General features: G+C 36.5%; 1 protein-coding gene across 1 annotated transcript in view; it reads left to right on the plus strand.

The window, feature by feature from the left end:
- Window positions 1-17,412, plus strand: part of col5a2a (collagen, type V, alpha 2a) — a 39,019-nt gene extending 21,607 nt beyond the window's left edge. The window contains exons 11-54 of the mRNA XM_026911230.3: window positions 943-996; window positions 1,134-1,187; window positions 1,292-1,345; window positions 2,278-2,331; window positions 2,510-2,554; window positions 2,692-2,745; window positions 3,106-3,150; window positions 3,245-3,298; window positions 3,572-3,670; window positions 3,784-3,828; window positions 3,943-4,041; window positions 4,314-4,367; window positions 4,481-4,588; window positions 4,685-4,738; window positions 4,830-4,928; window positions 5,024-5,077; window positions 5,325-5,423; window positions 5,544-5,597; window positions 5,689-5,742; window positions 5,843-5,896; window positions 6,011-6,064; window positions 6,201-6,245; window positions 6,569-6,667; window positions 7,360-7,467; window positions 7,551-7,604; window positions 7,936-7,989; window positions 8,070-8,123; window positions 8,221-8,274; window positions 8,438-8,545; window positions 8,642-8,695; window positions 8,830-8,883; window positions 8,979-9,140; window positions 9,337-9,444; window positions 10,319-10,426; window positions 11,317-11,370; window positions 11,524-11,631; window positions 11,744-11,797; window positions 11,907-12,014; window positions 12,169-12,222; window positions 12,350-12,457; window positions 12,880-13,186; window positions 13,385-13,563; window positions 14,491-14,733; window positions 16,716-17,412. Coding sequence (XP_026767031.1) covers window positions 943-996; window positions 1,134-1,187; window positions 1,292-1,345; window positions 2,278-2,331; window positions 2,510-2,554; window positions 2,692-2,745; window positions 3,106-3,150; window positions 3,245-3,298; window positions 3,572-3,670; window positions 3,784-3,828; window positions 3,943-4,041; window positions 4,314-4,367; window positions 4,481-4,588; window positions 4,685-4,738; window positions 4,830-4,928; window positions 5,024-5,077; window positions 5,325-5,423; window positions 5,544-5,597; window positions 5,689-5,742; window positions 5,843-5,896; window positions 6,011-6,064; window positions 6,201-6,245; window positions 6,569-6,667; window positions 7,360-7,467; window positions 7,551-7,604; window positions 7,936-7,989; window positions 8,070-8,123; window positions 8,221-8,274; window positions 8,438-8,545; window positions 8,642-8,695; window positions 8,830-8,883; window positions 8,979-9,140; window positions 9,337-9,444; window positions 10,319-10,426; window positions 11,317-11,370; window positions 11,524-11,631; window positions 11,744-11,797; window positions 11,907-12,014; window positions 12,169-12,222; window positions 12,350-12,457; window positions 12,880-13,186; window positions 13,385-13,563; window positions 14,491-14,733; window positions 16,716-16,862 — 3,765 coding nt within the window. The 3' untranslated portion in view covers window positions 16,863-17,412. The remainder of the gene's footprint in view (window positions 1-942; window positions 997-1,133; window positions 1,188-1,291; window positions 1,346-2,277; window positions 2,332-2,509; window positions 2,555-2,691; window positions 2,746-3,105; window positions 3,151-3,244; window positions 3,299-3,571; window positions 3,671-3,783; window positions 3,829-3,942; window positions 4,042-4,313; window positions 4,368-4,480; window positions 4,589-4,684; window positions 4,739-4,829; window positions 4,929-5,023; window positions 5,078-5,324; window positions 5,424-5,543; window positions 5,598-5,688; window positions 5,743-5,842; window positions 5,897-6,010; window positions 6,065-6,200; window positions 6,246-6,568; window positions 6,668-7,359; window positions 7,468-7,550; window positions 7,605-7,935; window positions 7,990-8,069; window positions 8,124-8,220; window positions 8,275-8,437; window positions 8,546-8,641; window positions 8,696-8,829; window positions 8,884-8,978; window positions 9,141-9,336; window positions 9,445-10,318; window positions 10,427-11,316; window positions 11,371-11,523; window positions 11,632-11,743; window positions 11,798-11,906; window positions 12,015-12,168; window positions 12,223-12,349; window positions 12,458-12,879; window positions 13,187-13,384; window positions 13,564-14,490; window positions 14,734-16,715) is intronic.
- The last annotated feature ends 1,435 nt before the right edge of the window (window positions 17,413-18,847 follow it).

Raw genomic sequence — 18,847 nt, forward strand, 5'->3', positions numbered from 1 at the left:
ACTATTAGATGTGGTTTTTATTTGGCTGTAATGAAAACCTGCAGCTACACAAACTCCCTGAGGTTAAGATTGAGGACGATTGCTTTAGAACCTCACTGCTTCTCAGTACCTTCAGTGAGAGAGATGCAGTTTACAATGAAAGTAGAAATATAGGTCCAACTCTGTTGCCCTGGGTCAATATTTTTGAACAAGAATGTAGAGTTTGGCCTGAGCCTGGTCAATGGCTTCTATAGAGCTAACTAAGAGAATTACCTTCCATGATCAAACTATTGAATACATTTGTATAAAAAACTAATTCTGTCTCCTTCTGCTTGGCACATTGCTCACTCTATCATTTTGTATATAGTAAAGAGTGTGACTTTACTAGTGACCAGGATATCCTGCTTTCAGGTGGTGTATCAAACCTGTAGAGGTAAATTCCTTAAGCAAAACAGCAACTATTATGGATATAAATTTTAGATTATATGCTAATTTAGTGTCTGCAGAGTTTTATAAAGTTCTACACAACAGCACAAAACCTAATTGATAATCATAAAAAGATCCATTACATTCTCTCTTCTGTAGAGAGAGAGAGAGTGAGAGAGAGAGAGAGAGAGTGAGAGAGAGAGAGGTCAGTTTTTTTGTCCACTATCTTGTAATTGATGTACCAAGGGATGATTAAGATGCTTTTTTTTGTATCACATCACAGACTACAGCGTGTCTTAGTCAGAAGTTTGAAAACTGCAGGAATATTTTATCAGCTCAAGGCCTTAATGTAGTGCTAATACACCAATTCTTTAATAAGAAAAGGTTTGACAGAATGAGAACCGCTATCACATTCTGTGCCATCAATAGCTCAGATATAAGGAGACGATATATTTAAAAAAAAAACAAAACTGCTTATCCTATGAAGAATATGTCAGGGAGGCCACAGATCTCAGAAAGGTTCTTCTCGATCTCTAGGGTCCTGGTGGTCAGAGGGGACCCGAAGGTCTTCCAGGAAAGGCTGGGGACGATGTGAGTAGAACATTTGCATAACATTTTGTGTCCTACACATGTGTCTGTATATGGCTATGATCTAAATGATTAATTGATGCCTAACATTAGAATGTAAAGAATGTCCTGTACAAATAAAATTGCTATATCTTGTCTAGGGAGAACCAGGGACATCAGGAAGTACAGGAGAGACAGGATTCCCAGGATCTGCGGTACGGTTTAAACCATCTGTCATATCTACATTAAAGCATTGCTATTGGAAGGATATTTATAACTATATACAGACACTGATCTTTTTTATTATCTCTGGGTTTAGGGAGCGAGAGGTTTTCCTGGGACACCAGGTCCTCCAGGTCTGAAGGGTCACAGAGTGAGTAAAATTTTCCTTTGACCTAATCATCACAACAGTAGGCATTCTCTTATCTGGCTTCTCCAAAAAAAAACTTTCTGCCCCTGTTAAGTGAATTCAATAACTCCATTTGAAAATTACTAGTTATAACTTGAATCAATAATATTCCAGTTGACATAGGTGATTCCACGATGGGGGTACCAATACCTTTACAAACATAAGAGATATTTTAAACATATGTAATGTGTCCCTTTTTCATTTTTGCCTGTCCCAGCCCATTATAAATATACATTGCATTGAAATATAATTATTAAAATCTCATTTTCACATTAATGTGTAACTATACCATCTCACGTTTGAAACATCTTTTTCTTTTAGTTGTCCATTATATGTTATGAAAAATGTACAGGTTACCTGAACGCATTCATCCCATGAAATATTTGAAACATTCCACAAGTCATATGTTCAATAGAAAGTTGCATCATCAGATTTCCTGAATATCATGAGAAGAAGATTATTGGAATCCCTTTTTTTCTGATTCTTAATAATATTGTGTTATTGACTGACAAGGTCACTTAAATGTACAAACCTGTTACCCAAATTATAGATTGAAAGTAAATTATTAATTAAAAATGATCATTTTAAGACAATCACTAGAATGTCCTGTTCCAGAAAATATCTGTAAATTTTTATGCATGCAGAATGTATAAATTTGTGAAACCAGATGAATGCTAACTACAGAATATTGTTCTTTGTAACAAAATAAGCTAATCAGCAGTTTAGCCATTTGTTTTTCATTGAGTTACATCTGAGGAAACAATTCAATTGCACAGCAGGATTTGCAGACTAGTGGTGGAACATGAAACTAAGTTTGCTAAAAAAAAAAAAAATTTAATGTAAATCATCTGTAAGACAGATTTTTCTATTACAACCATGTCCTTTCTATTTTACAGGGACACCAAGGTCCAGAAGGTCTAAAGGGAGAACGTGGAGCAGTTGGATCAAAGGTATAATTTGTTCATTAGGATTCTTTATTCACTGTAACGTTCTAACAGGTTTCTGGCACTTACACGGTTTGGCTGAGAGAAACGCAGCTTGATTATGTTTGATTACATTATGGTGTAATAAATCCCAGAATATGTGCTCAACCTTCTTCCATTAACATTTCATTTGTTTGTCCCTCAGGGTGAATCTGGCGGAACAGGTCCAATGGGCGCTCCCGGCCCCATGGTAAGCCAAGTTCAAACTTTCACATAATCTTTTCACAGATGAAGTGAATCTATTAGCAGCGCAGAGTGCCAGTGGCTATTTCATTTCATGACCAGTTTAAAAATGACAGATTAAGCATCTTTTATTTCTCGATATAGGGTCCAAGGGGAATGCCAGGAGAGAGAGGACGCCCAGGTCCAAGTGGTGCACCTGTGAGTATAACAACAAAAACAATGTCAGAAGTGCATATAAAGTAAACAAAAAAAACCCAAAATAATTACTCACAGCTAGTCATGATTAGCATCTTGTGCTAACTGTTATTATTAGCATAGCTGTTACTTTTAAACAATAAAATCAGTGAAATCATTACTCAAGGCTAGCAATATGTAGCAACTTGTATTAACTATGCTAATATCAACAAAGCTCTTATGCTGTTTGTGTTATCATAACCATGATTGCTTATTTCATTTTAAAAAAATAAATTTCTTCTAGTTCAAGTTATAATGTAATCTAGAACTGTATATGTTTAGACAATAGATATTATTCATAATGTATTCATTTTTGCACTTTAGGGTATGCGTGGTGCTCAAGGAAATGTTGGGAAACCAGGCCCAATGGTAAGACATTGTGGATTTACTAACAGATTTGTGAGAGCAAAAAATAAAGGCCTTGAATTTTGAAATTGATCTTTAAATCTTCAACGATGTTTAGGGTCCTTTGGGACTTAGCGGATCTCCAGGCTATCCAGGAGCACCAGGTATGAAGGTAAGCAATGAGCAAGAACAGTAATTCCTTATTCTAAACAGAAATATAACAAGACATTCTCAAACAATTATATGCTGTTATATCTTATCTGTATCTTGTCACTACCTCCCCAATTTGTATATTCTTGGGGTGTAACATAATGCCAGTATCTGTATGCTTTCCATCACCCATATCCATAATCCATATCTATATAATAAACATCATAAATTAATCACTAAAACAGTATACTTAAAAATCTGTGATTCTAATTAGTCATTATTTTTTGTTTAATAGGGTCAACCAGGACCTACAGGAGTTAGAGGCCCTGAAGGACCACAGGGATCAAGAGGAGAGACCGGTGCACAAGGCAGACCTGGACCAATTGGCTTACAAGTTCGTATTCAATCAAAATTTCCATTTTCCTCTCACCAGAAACATGTTGATCTCATGCATTAACAACATCTTACTTTTTATGATGCACCTCTATGACATTTTGAACAATATAGGGCCCATTGGGTACAGATGGAGGTCCAGGCACCAAAGGCCCAGTGGTATGTACAAGAGCATTTATGATTACAGTTATGTGGTGTGTCTGAAATAAAGCTAGGAATTAAAGCCTATAGAAACAAACCCTAAAGGTTATGGTGTTTTTTTTTTTTTTCTAGGGAACTGTTGGACCACAGGGGCCTGTTGGTTTGCCCGGTCCACCTGGTCCTCCAGGACCTCAGGGAAGCACTGGACAGCCTGGTATCAAAGGCCAAGGTGTAAGTGGTACTTTTACATTTGAAATTTGTAATTCAGAAATGATGTATCAAACATTATATAATTCAGTAATGCAACAACAGAGACTTTGAATTAATATATACAGAAGTTTTAGAGGCCTGCATCCATTCAGATTCCTAGTTGCTTTTTATAAAGGTAATTCCTAACTGAGGTGTAAATGTAGGTTTTAGAGTCGTTTTGACCTTCCTGAACATCAACTGGATTTAGACTTCATTGCAGATCATATTTTCAGTTAACCTTTACCTCTGTTTAGGGAGACGTTGGTGTTCCTGGATTTAAAGGAGAAGCTGGACCTAAAGGAGAACAAGTAAGTTATGATTAAAAGAATTGATTTGCATTTGGAATAGACTGATAAACTGTGAGATCTGAATAAATCTGTAAGAAATTTAGATGTAAGAAAGTATGCACTTCATATTTTAGGGTCCTTCAGGAGCACAGGGAGTGATTGGGCCTCAAGGAGAAGAGGGAAAGCGAGGGCTTAGAGGAGATCCTGGATCTGTAGGTCCACCTGGGCCTGTTGGTGAGAGAGTGAGTCAGATTTTCTCTTTATTCTTTATCACATGTTAAGAATGACCATTGGCCAGATCAAATTACATTTTATGGTTTGTTTCATTAATATTTCAGGGGTCTCCTGGAAATCGTGGTTTTCCTGGTCAAGACGGATTACAAGGAGCCAAAGTAAGTAGATAATCAAAAGCATGACACAATCGAATCATCTAATACTTCACCATCAAAAAATATAATTATTTTCAATCAATTTTGACCAAAGGGTGCAGTAGGTGAGCGTGGAATAGCAGGAGTTCCTGGGCCCAAAGGTTCTACTGGAGATCCAGGTAGAACAGGTGAACCAGGCCTCCCAGGTGCAAGGGTAAAATCAACAAACATTCTTCTTTTTTATTACTTCTCATTACTCCCTTTTTGATGATTTTGTTGATGACATATTGCTATTCTGATTTACTGTAGGGTTTGACTGGAACTCCTGGAGTTCAGGGTGCTGAGGGAAAGCCAGGACCTCTAGTAAGTTCAGCCAAAATTTCACAGCCATAACTTGCTTGACTTTTCCTTGTTTATTGCTAAATGTCCTTTCTGGGATAATGAATTCTATAGCTTGCATTACTTTGTTTTATTTTTCCTCAATGTTATGGCAGTTATTCTCCAGGAACATCACTGAAGCGAAAAAAATGTTACTGAAATTTATCAGTTCCTACCTGTTATACCCTTGCCTGATAACTGTGCCAAAACATAGTTGCTGTGCTCCTTGTAGGGTCCAACAGGTGAAGATGGACGCCCAGGGCCTCCAGGATCTATTGGAACCAAAGGTCCAGAAGGATCGATGGGACTCCCAGGCCCCAGAGGCTTCAGTGTGAGTCAACTTATCAAGATCATTCTACATTTATAAATAATTATTGCCTGATAAACTACATTTTTTTGACTGTTCTGACATTCCCTAAGAAATCTAATTTTGCGTTATGGCATAATTCAGGGGGATCCAGGTAAACCAGGTGAACAAGGCTCACCAGGACCTCCAGGGCAGCGAGTAAGTACCATAAATAATAACTATAACACCATTCCAAAGCATAACAAATCATGTTTAATGCACTCATCATGTAATCTTGGCTTGCATATAGGGTCTACCTGGAAAGGAAGGAGAGGTTGGGCCACTTGGTCCCACTGGTCCTCCAGTAAGTTTGCGACTTTCATTCTGAGCCTATATTTCTTTTGCATTACAATGATTTCAAAACCAGCAATAACAGTATTGGATGCTTTACTCCAATATTATAGGGACCAGCAGGTGACAGAGGAGAACAGGGACCCCCTGGAATGCATGGCTTCCAGGTAAGCAATTAATAGTTACTACTTCATGATAAAGTTCAAATATAGAATTTCAAGATGTTGCTTAGATAAATATATATTGCTGAGTATGTAAACCACTTTAATGTTGTTCCTCAGGGACTGCCTGGGCCAGCAGGCCCAGTTGGAGAGGGAGGGAAACCAGGTGATCAGGTAAGACTATGAGCTTACATGAATGAAATATAATATCAAAATCATATTATCTAACTGTCTCAGTTATTTACGAGCCCATTCTAGTGCATCTTCTATTAAAAATTCAATAAGAATCTTGAGTTTTTCCTTCTTTTAGGGAATTCCTGGTGAGGGAGGCCCTGTGGGACCACTTGGACCAAGGGTGAGCTGTGTTTTCCTCTTTACTTCTTACTGTAACTATGTTGTATAAAATTTTAATCTCTGTTACTGGCTCCAGGGAGCTCTCAACTGTGGTTCTTTTTTTTACGGTATGAGTTTTGAGTTATGTTCTGACTAAAAACAACAGTCTAGTAGATCTAAATTGCATATTAGATATATTGTAGTGTGCAATCTTTTGGTTATATGTTGGACAATTTAATCAGAAACAAAGCTAATAAAAATACATGCAGATATTCATGTATATATTCAACAGGGAGAGAGTATATACATGCAGACATATTAACCATATATGTATATATGTGACAGGGAGAGCGTGGAACTCCAGGAGAGAGAGGGGAGCTTGGGCTTCCTGGATTGCAAGGACCCAAGGGTATCCCTGGAGCACCAGGACCAGATGGGCCAAAGGTAAATCTGACTTCTGTACTATTATAGTTTCAGTTTTACAAATCTAACTGGCTGAGCTGCATTTGAGGACATTGTAAAATCCTCTATATACACACCTGTGACCACATTACAATAATCGAATTGTATTAATGCGCCAGGTTTTAAACCAATAAAATGGTTACACTTAGGCTATTGGTCTATCCATTGAATACCGTAATCTTTGCCCAGGTTGCTTAGCAGCCAGACCTTACTGTTAACAGACTACATTGCATGGTGTAAGAATTGTTTATTGTGAATATTATTTTAAAAATTAATGATTTTATAGTATTATTTTTGTCACCATTTCATAAAAGCAATAAGCTGCTTCATTTTGTGCCTAAGAATAGCCTTAGCTGTGATAAAAATTGTTGTAAAACACAACCTCTTGTGGTTTAATTTCCTTAATTTTTTCATTTTCCTATGAGAGATTAATAAAAGTTCATCATATTGATTTATTTATGACACACACATATATATATATATATATATATATATATACACACACTCACACACACACACACACACACATATATATATGTGTGTGTGTGTGTGTGTGTGTGTGAATGTGTGTGTGTGTGTGTGTGTATGCTTTGTAGGACTCAGCTATTAGTCATTGTATTCAAAAGTGAAATAATCCCCCAAACAAACGTAGAATGCTAATGCATTGTTCACAGGGAAGTCCCGGGCCTGCTGGTACTGTTGGTGATCTGGGTCCTCCAGGTCTTCAAGGAATGCCTGGAGAAAGGGGAATCTCTGGCCCTCCAGGTCCTAAGGGTGATCGAGTAAGTAAAACAAGAAGATGAATCACAAGTTAAGTGAGTGCATTATGTGCAAATGTATAACATGTTTCACCTCAACTTAACAGGGTTCAGTAGGAGAGAAAGGTTCAGAGGGTACTCCTGGAAACGATGGCGCAAGAGTAAGATTAACCAGATTATTCCTCCATTTATATATGTCAAATTATTCTGTCCTGACACTTCATGGTTATTGAAGAACTCCCTGTTACACATTAAAAAAAAGCAACAAGGACAATTGAGAAGTACTGCTTGACTTTTTGAGCACATAGAATCTGACTTAAAGGCAGATGTGGATGTTGGCACAGTTTGTGTGCTGAGTGAACAACGGTAAAGGAATTCTTTAGGAGGCTTGTATTAGCTTGCCCAACCATAGATAGAGTGCTTACCTTCTTCAGTCATTTACCCTTTTAAATGCATGAAGTGATGATTACATAATGTTGCTTTCTTTAACAGGGCTTGCCAGGACCACTTGGACCTCCAGGACCTCCTGGCCCGAGTGGTGAAAAGGTATATAGCCCTGATGTATTAGAGATTCTTAACTATACCATATTAAATACCCTTCAGAATCTAATATATGCTTTTTACAGGGAGAACCTGGCCCTAAAGGACCACCTGGGCCTTATGGATCAAGAGCAATGCCGGTGTGTCAACTTTTAGGCTTCACATATTATAATTAATGCTCCTGTTGCATCAATTATGAACACATACTTTATAGTAAATATTATATCTATATTTTAGGGATCTCGTGGTGAGCCCGGGCCTACGGGTCCTGTAGGCTTTCCTGGACCACCTGTAAGTTGATTTAAAAAACTTATATTTTAATGCTAAAATCATACTCTGGAGCACAGCCAGTAGTGATTCCACATACCATATGAATGAGTAATTGACTAGTCAGTAAAATGAACAGACTAGGCAGTAAATGAACACATTCATGGTTTTCCTGTCAATTTTTCAGGGTCCTGATGGTCAGCCGGGAGTGAAAGGAGAACCAGGCGAGCCAGGCCAAAAAGGAGATGCTGGATCTCCTGGACATCAGGGGTTGTCTGGACCTCCAGGCCCTGTAGTAGGTTTTAAAAAAAATCACACAAAATAGAGATGTACTAAAACACTACCAAAGAGTGTTCTGTGAATGTGACCATGCTTAAATGTGTGTTTATAGGGTCCAATTGGTGTGGCTGGACCAAAGGGTGGTAGAGGGACACAAGGAGCTCCTGTAAGTATACATATGCATGAGAAAACGTATGCTCTTAGGCCTTTTCTTTCTTTGGGAATGACGGTCACTAACGATAGACTTCCATCATTTGCTTTTGTGCTACAAATTTCCAACAAATATATTTAATTTACCAGGGACCAACTGGATTTCCCGGATCTCCTGGAAAAGTCGGTCCACCAGGTCCAACAGTGAGTATGCCAGTAATCTGGAGTTAAAAAAACATTGTGCAATATACAAATACAAATAATGCATATGTACTGAGTGAATCCTTTCTGTCGTTTAGGGTTCTCTTGGTCAGCCTGGTCCTATTGGTCCTCCTGGAAAAGAGGGTCCACCTGGACTTCGTGGAGATCATGGACCACCAGGACGCCAAGGAGAAAGAGGCCAACCTGGGCCTGCTGGAAGCCCTGGAGACAAGGGGGACCCTGGAGAGGATGGACCCACTGTGAGTCTCTGATAAAGCTAATGATAACCAAATGCTAATGATTAATCAGATAGTAATATTAAGTTGTCAGTATACAAATATGTAGCCTATGCTAATTGGACTTCTCTAGATTGTATTCAAATTAGCTCGAGTAGTATTTTGGTGAATTATATGTAAGGAAAAAGCAGACAAACGTACCACAAAATCTTCTGTTTAGGGTCCTGATGGTCCACCAGGTCCTGCTGGAACAACAGGACAAAGAGGAATTGTTGGTCTTCCTGGACAGAGAGGAGAGCGTGGAATGTTAGGGCTACCTGGGCCAGCTGTAAGTATCCTACACATATTGAAAAACAGCAGCAAATATGTAAATATGTCACTTTTTACACTCATAATAAATGCATTGCTATACATGAAGCTGAAAATATTTTAAAATGTTACAAACCATTAAGCAAAGTACCAGCAAAGGGGTCATACGATGACTTGTGTGTCCCTGGTACAGCTATTATTTTTCTACAGTAAGATGTTGAACAATAATTTCTAAATTTACACTTTTTGCATATTAAACAAAATGTCGAGTTTTACACTTATCAGAAACTAAATGTTTTCTCATGTCCCTGAGGTGTAAATTCCATTTCTATGAAGAATATAATATGTGTATAATCATAAAAATATTTATGAAAGGAAAAAAATAGTTTTATTGAAATTGTTTAAAATATAAAATGAAATTAATGAAATTAATTTTTAGGTTTAATAGTTTAATGAGATTTAATAGTTCACATTATGTAATTAGTTAATTTATTTAATTATAATTTAGCAAGTATTAACAAAAACAATTAAAAGTAACAAGGGACATTTATATATTTATTTATTTTGTTTGAACATTGATATTGCACATAAGTTTAATTTTAAATCCTGCATAACTGTTATGCTAATGTACATAGTGGGATATACATTTTGGTTCATTTATACAACTGAAATTAACCAACATCACCTCTGAATATCTTACAACGTCTCCTTTATGATGAAAGAAAATGTATTTAAACGTTATGACAAAATAACGTTTCTTAAAATGTCTAAAATTTCTTATCCTTTAGAGGTAATTACCTGTATATAGAATCTAGATTACATGATTTTAAGGAATGGGATCTTATGCCCTTACTGGCTTCACTTGTATAATTTAACGTACATATCTTTTGAAGGGTCCTCCAGGTAAATCAGGAACTCCGGGATCTCCAGGAGACAAAGGACCTCCTGGGCCAGTTGGACCACCAGGTGCTAACGGACCTCGTGGTGATCCTGGTCCTGATGTAAGTTTAATCCTTATTCTCATAGACATAAAATGCTAATGTGGCTAATTCTGTGGGAAAACATGATTATGCTAGTGGCAAACAGAATATTTCATTTGCATGATTCAAACAAATCAGCAACATTAGCATTTTTGAGCAGTCTTAAAATTAGAGCCATTGTTAGGAAAAGCAGACTATTCTGACTATAGTGGTGAAAAAGTATACAGTGTTATGAGTAGTGCTTCCTATATTGTTACAAAAAACACTGTAACATCTAATGCAGCTTGTGCAAGTTCCACTATCTAATATAATGTTCGTCAGGTGGAACAACATCTAATCAGGTAACCTCTGAAAAGCCCTTATTTCAAAACTTCAGTCACTGCAAGATAACGGCCACACTTTCCTGTAGATGCTATAAGGCCTCAAATGTGAGGTTAAACAAGAACGAGGGCCACTGAAATGCTGCAGGGTAACATGATCTAATAGTCCTTCCAGACTGTAGAAATACAGTCATTGTCTCAGAGGACTAGCAGAACAAATGACGATCCAAGATTTGGTCATCTTCTCCAGAACTAGAGCACGTAGAACATCTTTGAGATAATCTGGAGAACATCATCAGGATATGATATGACTGCTCACCTGCATTTCTTTTTTTCAGTATATTGTTCAGATTAGCAAATTTTAATAAAAATTGGGGATGGTTTTATTGTGAGTTAACTGTCTAAGTCTTGTTTCAATTATTAAAACCATAAATGATGTATTGATAAATAATTTTCCTCAAAGATATAACCAAAAGTTTACCTAAAAGAAAATGTCATGGATTTTACCCTTGGTGTAATTAACAAGGTAGTAAGGAGACAGAGGAAAAGAAAAGAACACAACCATTAAATCATTGTCCATTTGACTAATAGGGACCTGCTGGAGCTGATGGTCCACCAGGAAAGGAAGGTGTCATAGGTGAACGGGTAAGATCTTAGAGCTTTGCTAACAACATTCTGTAACACCTATATACTGTATGATGATTTTTAGTCAAACATCAATCAACAGAACTGGATCTATCCGTTTGGATCACATTTGGATTTTCAAGCATCTATATGTAACTATGACTGTTTCTCTAGGGTGACCGTGGTGATTCAGGACCAGAGGGACTGAGTGGGCCAAGGGGAGCTCCTGGTCCCCCTGGCCCTGTCGGTGCTACTGGAGGCCCTGGAAAGAGAGGAGATGTGGTATGTGGTATCTTTTCTTTACAGTATTCCAAAAACGTTTTGTGTTAATACCCGGAGTGTGCCATATATTCTGCATGCAAACACTTCATATTTATACAAACTTTCTTGACAGGGTTCAAGAGGACCTGTTGGACCTCCAGGTCCAGCTGGAAAGAGAGGACTCCCGGTAAGGCATTTCTGTTATCTTAAAATGATCTGATATGTGAGCATATCTGCTGCATTGTGGCTTTTTTTTCTGGACTGCATACCATTAAATTGATCTTTTCTTTTGACAGGGACCTCAAGGACCAAGAGGAGATAAAGGAGAGTTCGGTGATCATGGAGAAAGAGGACAGAAGGGACATAGAGGATACACAGGTCTTCAGGGGCTTCCTGGATCACCTGTAAGCATTTTTCCAACTCATAACACCACCACCATGCCTCAGGCCAAAACTGAGTAATAAAAAGAATATAAATACTGTAAAGTTCAAGCTAATGTAGTTTGAGCTCTATGGAAAACTGAAACAACTAATGCTCTGTATATATATACATATATAGGGTACCACTGGTGACCAAGGACCACCTGGAATTGTCGGGCCAAGTGGTCAACGAGTAAGTGCATTTTCCGTATTTGCTAACTGACAAGCAAGTGTGCAGGTTGATTATGCTAATGATCCACTCTGAACAAAATCGTATGCATGTAATGATGTATTCACGATTTCAATGGAATACACTGTAGGGACCTCCTGGACCAATAGGACCACAAGGTAAAGAAGGATACATTGGACAGCCTGGACCAATGGGACCACCTGGATCAAGAGGAATAAGTGGAGACATTGGACCAGAGGTATTTACATCACATTACACTGTATTTCAGATAATAGAAAAATATCTAGATTTGCTTTCAATGGTAAATTATCAATTACTTATGAGGCTAGGAAGGTTCTTGTTCTAGATATGACTCAATGAAAAATAATGAAAAAAAAAATGCTTACAGAAGAAATGCCGTTAAATTGTGTTACCATTACAAGCACGAACAGTGACTACTAATGAACCTGATTTCCATTAGACTTGAGAAAACCAACTGAGAGAATAAATTGAACTTTGGAAATTCAAAGCATAATTAAATGGAGATTTGATCAAAACACTCATACAAACTATTAGCACAACATAAATTTTGCAATATTGCATATGTAATCCGATATTACTGTATATCAGATTCTTTATAAAAGTACTATGCCTAGTTAATTATTCTTTTTTATCTTTCAGGGACCTCCTGGAGAGCCAGGTCCTCCAGGTCCACCTGGATCCCCTGGACCACCAATTGCTGCCATGGAGGATATGTTTGGAGGCCCTCAGGATTATGATGCTGGTCCTCCTCCTCCTGAATTCCCAGAAGATGAGGCTCTGCCCAAATCGAATTCAACAGACATGTTCCAAGCCGACCCAGGAGTCCAGGCCACCCTCAAGGCTCTCAGCAGCCAAATCGAGAGTATGCGCAGCCCTGATGGTAGTAAGAAACACCCTGCTCGCACTTGTGAGGACCTTAAGCAGTGCTATCCGCTGAAAAAGAGTGGTAAGTCAACCACAGGGTCATTGTACTGCCAAACTGTTTTTTTTTTTTATAATAACCAAAGATGAAAGGGCTCATGGTGCAAGTTCCCATTTCTATTTTTGTAAGACCAGTATTTCAAACAATTTCCCCAGTGTACTTCAGTATTTATCTACTATATGTATTATTATTTTAAAAAATGCCCTACTGCGCGATGTATAGGTGAATACTGGGTGGATCCAAACCAAGGAAGTTCAGAGGACGCCATTAAGGTATACTGTAATATGGAGACTGGAGAAACATGCATCTCAGCCGAACCTTCCAGCATACCTCGCAAATCATGGTGGAGTACTCCAGGAAACAAACCAGTGTGGTTTGGAACCATGAGTGGTGGAACTTATGTGAGTACACTTTTATAGTCAACAGTTTACTCTTTGTGAACAAACTCTAAGGCTAAAGATATAAAGATATAAAGACGCTAGATATAAATGACAATTTTGGCAAGAACGATAATTTTTCAGGGTTGTGAATAAGTTGCATCTTTAGTAAACTGTAGTAAATATCTAAACTAAAAAAAAAAACAGTTTATTTCACTGTTTTTGTCCACTCACACCCACCACATTATCTGAAATTTGAAGAAGAATTTGAAATTGAAGCTGGATTTCTAATGTATATGTCAGATTATATGTCATTATGATATCCATGTCAATTTGATTTATAAACCTTATAAACTACACTAACTAGAGTGGAAACACATGACATCAGATTGTGTAATGTTTTTTGCCTATATATCTAAAATAAAAACTTTCTGTTTCCAGATGACATACATTCATTAAATTTTACCCGATCATTCCTAAACCTAATTAGAAGGATATTACTGTGGACATTTTCCAAAATGTTGATTATTGTTGGATTTACGTAAAATATTATGATATTCCAACAAACGTTAAAAGGATCTTCACAGTGAAATAAATATTTGAATTTTAATACCATGAACAGACTAGCTTTTGGTTTTATTAAGTCTGCAAATTTATGTGAATTTAATTTGACAAATTTCATTTGCATACATAAACGTACTTAAAAAAGTGCAAAAAATAATAGTAAGAATTTCAACAATCAATTGGCAAAGACTGATTATGATATTGTTTAAAAAAATATCCTATTCATCTGTTAGTGTCTTAATTAAAAAGAACAGTGTTTGTAAATTGCTGATAATGGGCAGTAAATTAAACAAACATTACTGGCCTGGTTATACTATGAAGGCAAAATGATGTCATGACATCATATTTCCACAAACTACTGTCTGATAATCCTTTGTTTCTCTGTAGTTCACTTATGGAAACAAAGACCAGCCAGCTAACTCAGTCACTGTCCAGATGACCTTCATTCGGCTGCTTTCCAAGGAAGCTTCACAGACCATCACGTACCACTGCAAGAACACCGTGGGCTACAAAGATGAAGCAACTGGCAACCTGAAGAAAGCAGTCATTCTCAAGGCCTCCAATGACTTAGAGCTCAAAGCTGAGGGAAATAATCGTTTCAGATACACTGTGCTGGAGGACAGCTGCTCTGTAAGTTTAGCCCATTTTTAAGCGACCAAATATAAGCCTTGGTTTTCAGACACCATAACATATCATTACAAGCACAGAGTGTATATTCAGATTTGAGTAAAGTACGAGTAGAGAGGCGTTAATTCTGGAATTGCGTATATCAGTATTTGGAATTATATGCAGACTTATATGCTACTTGGACAGTTGCATGCAGAGACGTGTTTTAGAAATTTGCTACTCCAGTCTTGAATACTCAGTGATGTGCAGTACCAAGTCCAGTGCCACTGTCTGACTATTAGCTGTAATAACAGCTGACAATTCAATTCAGTCCCATTTTATTTATAGCGCTATTAACAATAGACATTGTCACAAAGCAGCTTTACAAAAATCCAGATGTAGATTTAGATCCCTAAAAACTCACTAAGACAACATGAGGAAGAAACCTTAAGAGGAACCAGATACAAAAGGGAACTGATCCTCTTCTGGATATCGAAGGCTTGAACTGCAAATCGCAGAAAAAAGCTCTATGCTATTATTTTTTACTTAATATCTCGTTATTTCAACTTAATAATTTGTTATTTCAAGTTATTATCTCATTTCGGCATATTCTGACACATAAAATGTAAATTTATGGATATTTTTAATATTAGTCATAACCTGCATTTTGTTTCTTGCATTTAAGTGAATTAACAATCATTAGACATATACTTTATGTGTGTCAACTGAATTCCGTCTGGCTTACTATCTGTGAAACAGCACGTGGAATAAAAATTATGAGGTAATATTCAATACATTAATCTTACTGATAGACTGTGGGGTGATGCATTTTAAGTTGAAATAATGAAATGTCGAGATTACTCAAAATAATTTAAAGTTGAAATTAAATGTCAAAATAATGACAAATAACATACGTTTAAATAGTTAATTATTAAGTAAAAATAACGACATAACACTTACACACAACTTCCGGTTCAGGGCTTCTGTATCTGGGTTTCTGAATTTTGATTATTATCAAATAAATCAGTGTGACAATCCTCTTCCCTTTTGCTACACTTCAGCAGTAACTGAAGAAGCATTTCTAATACTCCCTTAGATTCCCACATTCTCTATGGAATTTAAATAGTACCCTTAGAGATCTGTAAATTGAGTGCAAAATCTTGTGAACAGTTGACATTTGGCCGGCTTTTTCGTTATAATTAGGATCTGGTTCATACTCCTGTAATACAAAAGTGCTATTTGAAAGGCCAAGAGACTAATGACAGGGGTGGTTTCTAAATTGTGGAAAAATTTGCAAGGATTGGAAAATAGTATGATTATCATTACTAGGACTATTTATGATGATCAACTTCAAAATATTTTGAATATATTTGACTATGATTAGATATCTGAATCTGTGGCATTTGCTTATTCGTGTATTATAGTATTGCTCTAAACCTTTTATGTTTTCGGGTTTGTCTGTGCGAGATTCTCATTATTACATTATCTCAAGAGTGAGTGGCTGAATGTTAGTAGGATTTATATGGAATTATCATTGTAACCTGCAGATGAACTGATTAGATTTTGGAATTGATTCAAACAGGGTCAAGGTCACAGCAAGGTCAAATGTCCTAAATAGTATTTGAGGCATAGAAATTAGCAACAAAAAGGACTAGACTTGTTGGCGGCATTGGCATCTAGTTCTACTTGTTTTAATTGTCTCTTGTTTTTACGCTATGTCATATTGCATCTATCTATCTATCTATCTATCTATCTATCTATCTTCCCAGATCTTCCCTCTTTTAAAGGTGGTGGTTGAAGCTTCATTTGCCTTCGAAACCTCTACACATAAATTAAAAAATGAATCAATATAAATAATTAATCTGACAACACATGATGTAACTCTGAATACAGGCCATGGGGATTTATATACCGAATTACTCAAAATTTATGAGGAATATTTAGCACTCGTAGTCAGCAGTTACACTGATTAAATGCTCTTTCTCTTTCTTTCTCTCTTTTCACAGCAAGCAAAGAATAACTGGGGAAAGACTGTTTTTGAGTACAGGACACAGAAAACAGCGAGGTTACCTATCGTGGATCTTGCCACTGTGGACGTTGGTCGTCCGGATCAGGAGTTTGGCATCGATATTGGGCCTGTTTGCTTTTTGTAAAAAAGAAAAAAAAAAAAAAAAGTAAATAAATAATAGAGCAAAGATGCATTGAAGAGAATCCTGAGACTCTTGAACTGACTGCTGACAAGCTCAGCCTTGTACATAACGTACTGTGGACTGTTCCGGCCCTGTAGCAGGATATTTATTGTGCCTTTCCAATAACTGGCCCTTATTAGTAAGTTTTTAATTAAACTATTAAACCAGGAAATTGCATTTGTTTGGCTCTATTTGGCTTGACTGAGATAGATTAGTGAACTCCAGTCCATCAACTGCTGTTTGAGACTGTGACATCCATTCCAGCAATTTGAAAGGCTAGACCAGTTTAGAAATGAAACACATTTAAATATTTTTGTGATACTTTTTTTTTTCTACTTTTGTTTTTAAACAAATCACATGGTGCTATAGAGGAAAATGTGTTTTGGTGAAATGCTTTATGGCATTATGAGTGGTTTCTCCTGAAAACTGTTCCTAAAACTGATATCTCTATTCTGTTACATTTGCATTGTATGACGTTTGAATGCAATTGAATATTAAATACTGAATACATCGAGTCATTAGCGTAAGCTACCTCGTCTTTACAAACTGGGACAAGTCAGTGGTGTGATGTAATGTCACAACACTTCTCCCAGGAAAATAAAAAAAAAGGTACAGAGCAGGGTGAGGGGGTGCAAATAAAATCTCTTCAACACTGACAAACTCAGCGTCTCATTAAAAACAGTTTTTTGTTTATCATCATCAATCACAGTTTCATCTAAAAGTTTCATGGGTTGTTCTTGTGCTATAATTTTATGTTCTGGGTTTTAACCACACTGGATTCATTGGGGATCCACTACTGCAGAACTTGAGCATGTTTTGTAAATACACTAATATAGAGAATATAGAATCACCCATGATAACCTAACCATTAAGTAGCTATAATTTCTAAAGCATGTTCCACGTTACCAGCCTTGCACTTTCCTTTTTTTTCTTTCTTTCTTTAAAAAGTCTCTAAAAATGTTGCATAGAGTGTCATCGAAAATGACTATAAAATTATCTGGCTGACTGAAATTAATAAATAAATATATAAATATATAAATATTTCCTTAATGTATATTGATTTTGCAAATTAAAACATATGCTTGGCAAGGCCAACTTTCCTTTTTGTTGTTAAGATTTTTTTTATATATATATATATAAATATATACATTCAAGGTTGTTTATTATTCCTATTCATTTTTCTTTTCTTTTGATGCATGAAATATTTTTAGCACAATAAACTGAATTGTACATTCATATGATTGACGCATTTGGTACATATTTGAGAACGAATATGGTGCATCATCTCATTTCTGAGATTTCTTTAAGTTGTTTTCAAATATTGCGGGTAAAAGACTGAAATTCATCTTTCAACTGACATCAGAGATCAGAAATCAAAATACTTTCTCTTCTAAATATTCTCAAAATTTCTAATGTACTTCTAAAATATATTATTCAACAATGTCTTTATGTTGTACTGTGTAAAATCTGAACTATTTTAATGAAATATCAGTGTTGACTATTTTGTGAATACTATTTTAACTCTGATGTTATTTAATATATGTTTTGTATACACTTATAATGAATAAATGATGGAGAGATGTGTCCACAAAGAAGCTTTATACAGAAAGAATTTCCTAAAAAAAAAAAAAAAGTCTTACCCAGATCATTCCAGTGGGATGGCCAGTCCAAGATGACTCCAGCTCAATTCATCCACGCCGTCGCTGAGGAAGACGAGGTTTACTGGCATAATGAAGAATTCACCGGGCGCACAACTACTGCTCGATTTCCATCATGAGAAAAAGAACTCAACAACTCGTAACATTTCATTTTTTTAAAGAATCACTTCACAAATTTGAAAGACGGACTGATCGAACACATTGATGAGTGAAAGAAAGCAGAAACTCAGGATTATTGTGCAACTTTGTGAAGTATTTTTGCCATGTCACATCAAAATAAACCCTTAACAT

The sequence above is a fragment of the Pangasianodon hypophthalmus genome, chromosome 5, assembly GCF_027358585.1.
Source record: "Pangasianodon hypophthalmus isolate fPanHyp1 chromosome 5, fPanHyp1.pri, whole genome shotgun sequence".
NCBI classification, from domain to species: Eukaryota; Metazoa; Chordata; class Actinopteri; order Siluriformes; family Pangasiidae; genus Pangasianodon; species Pangasianodon hypophthalmus.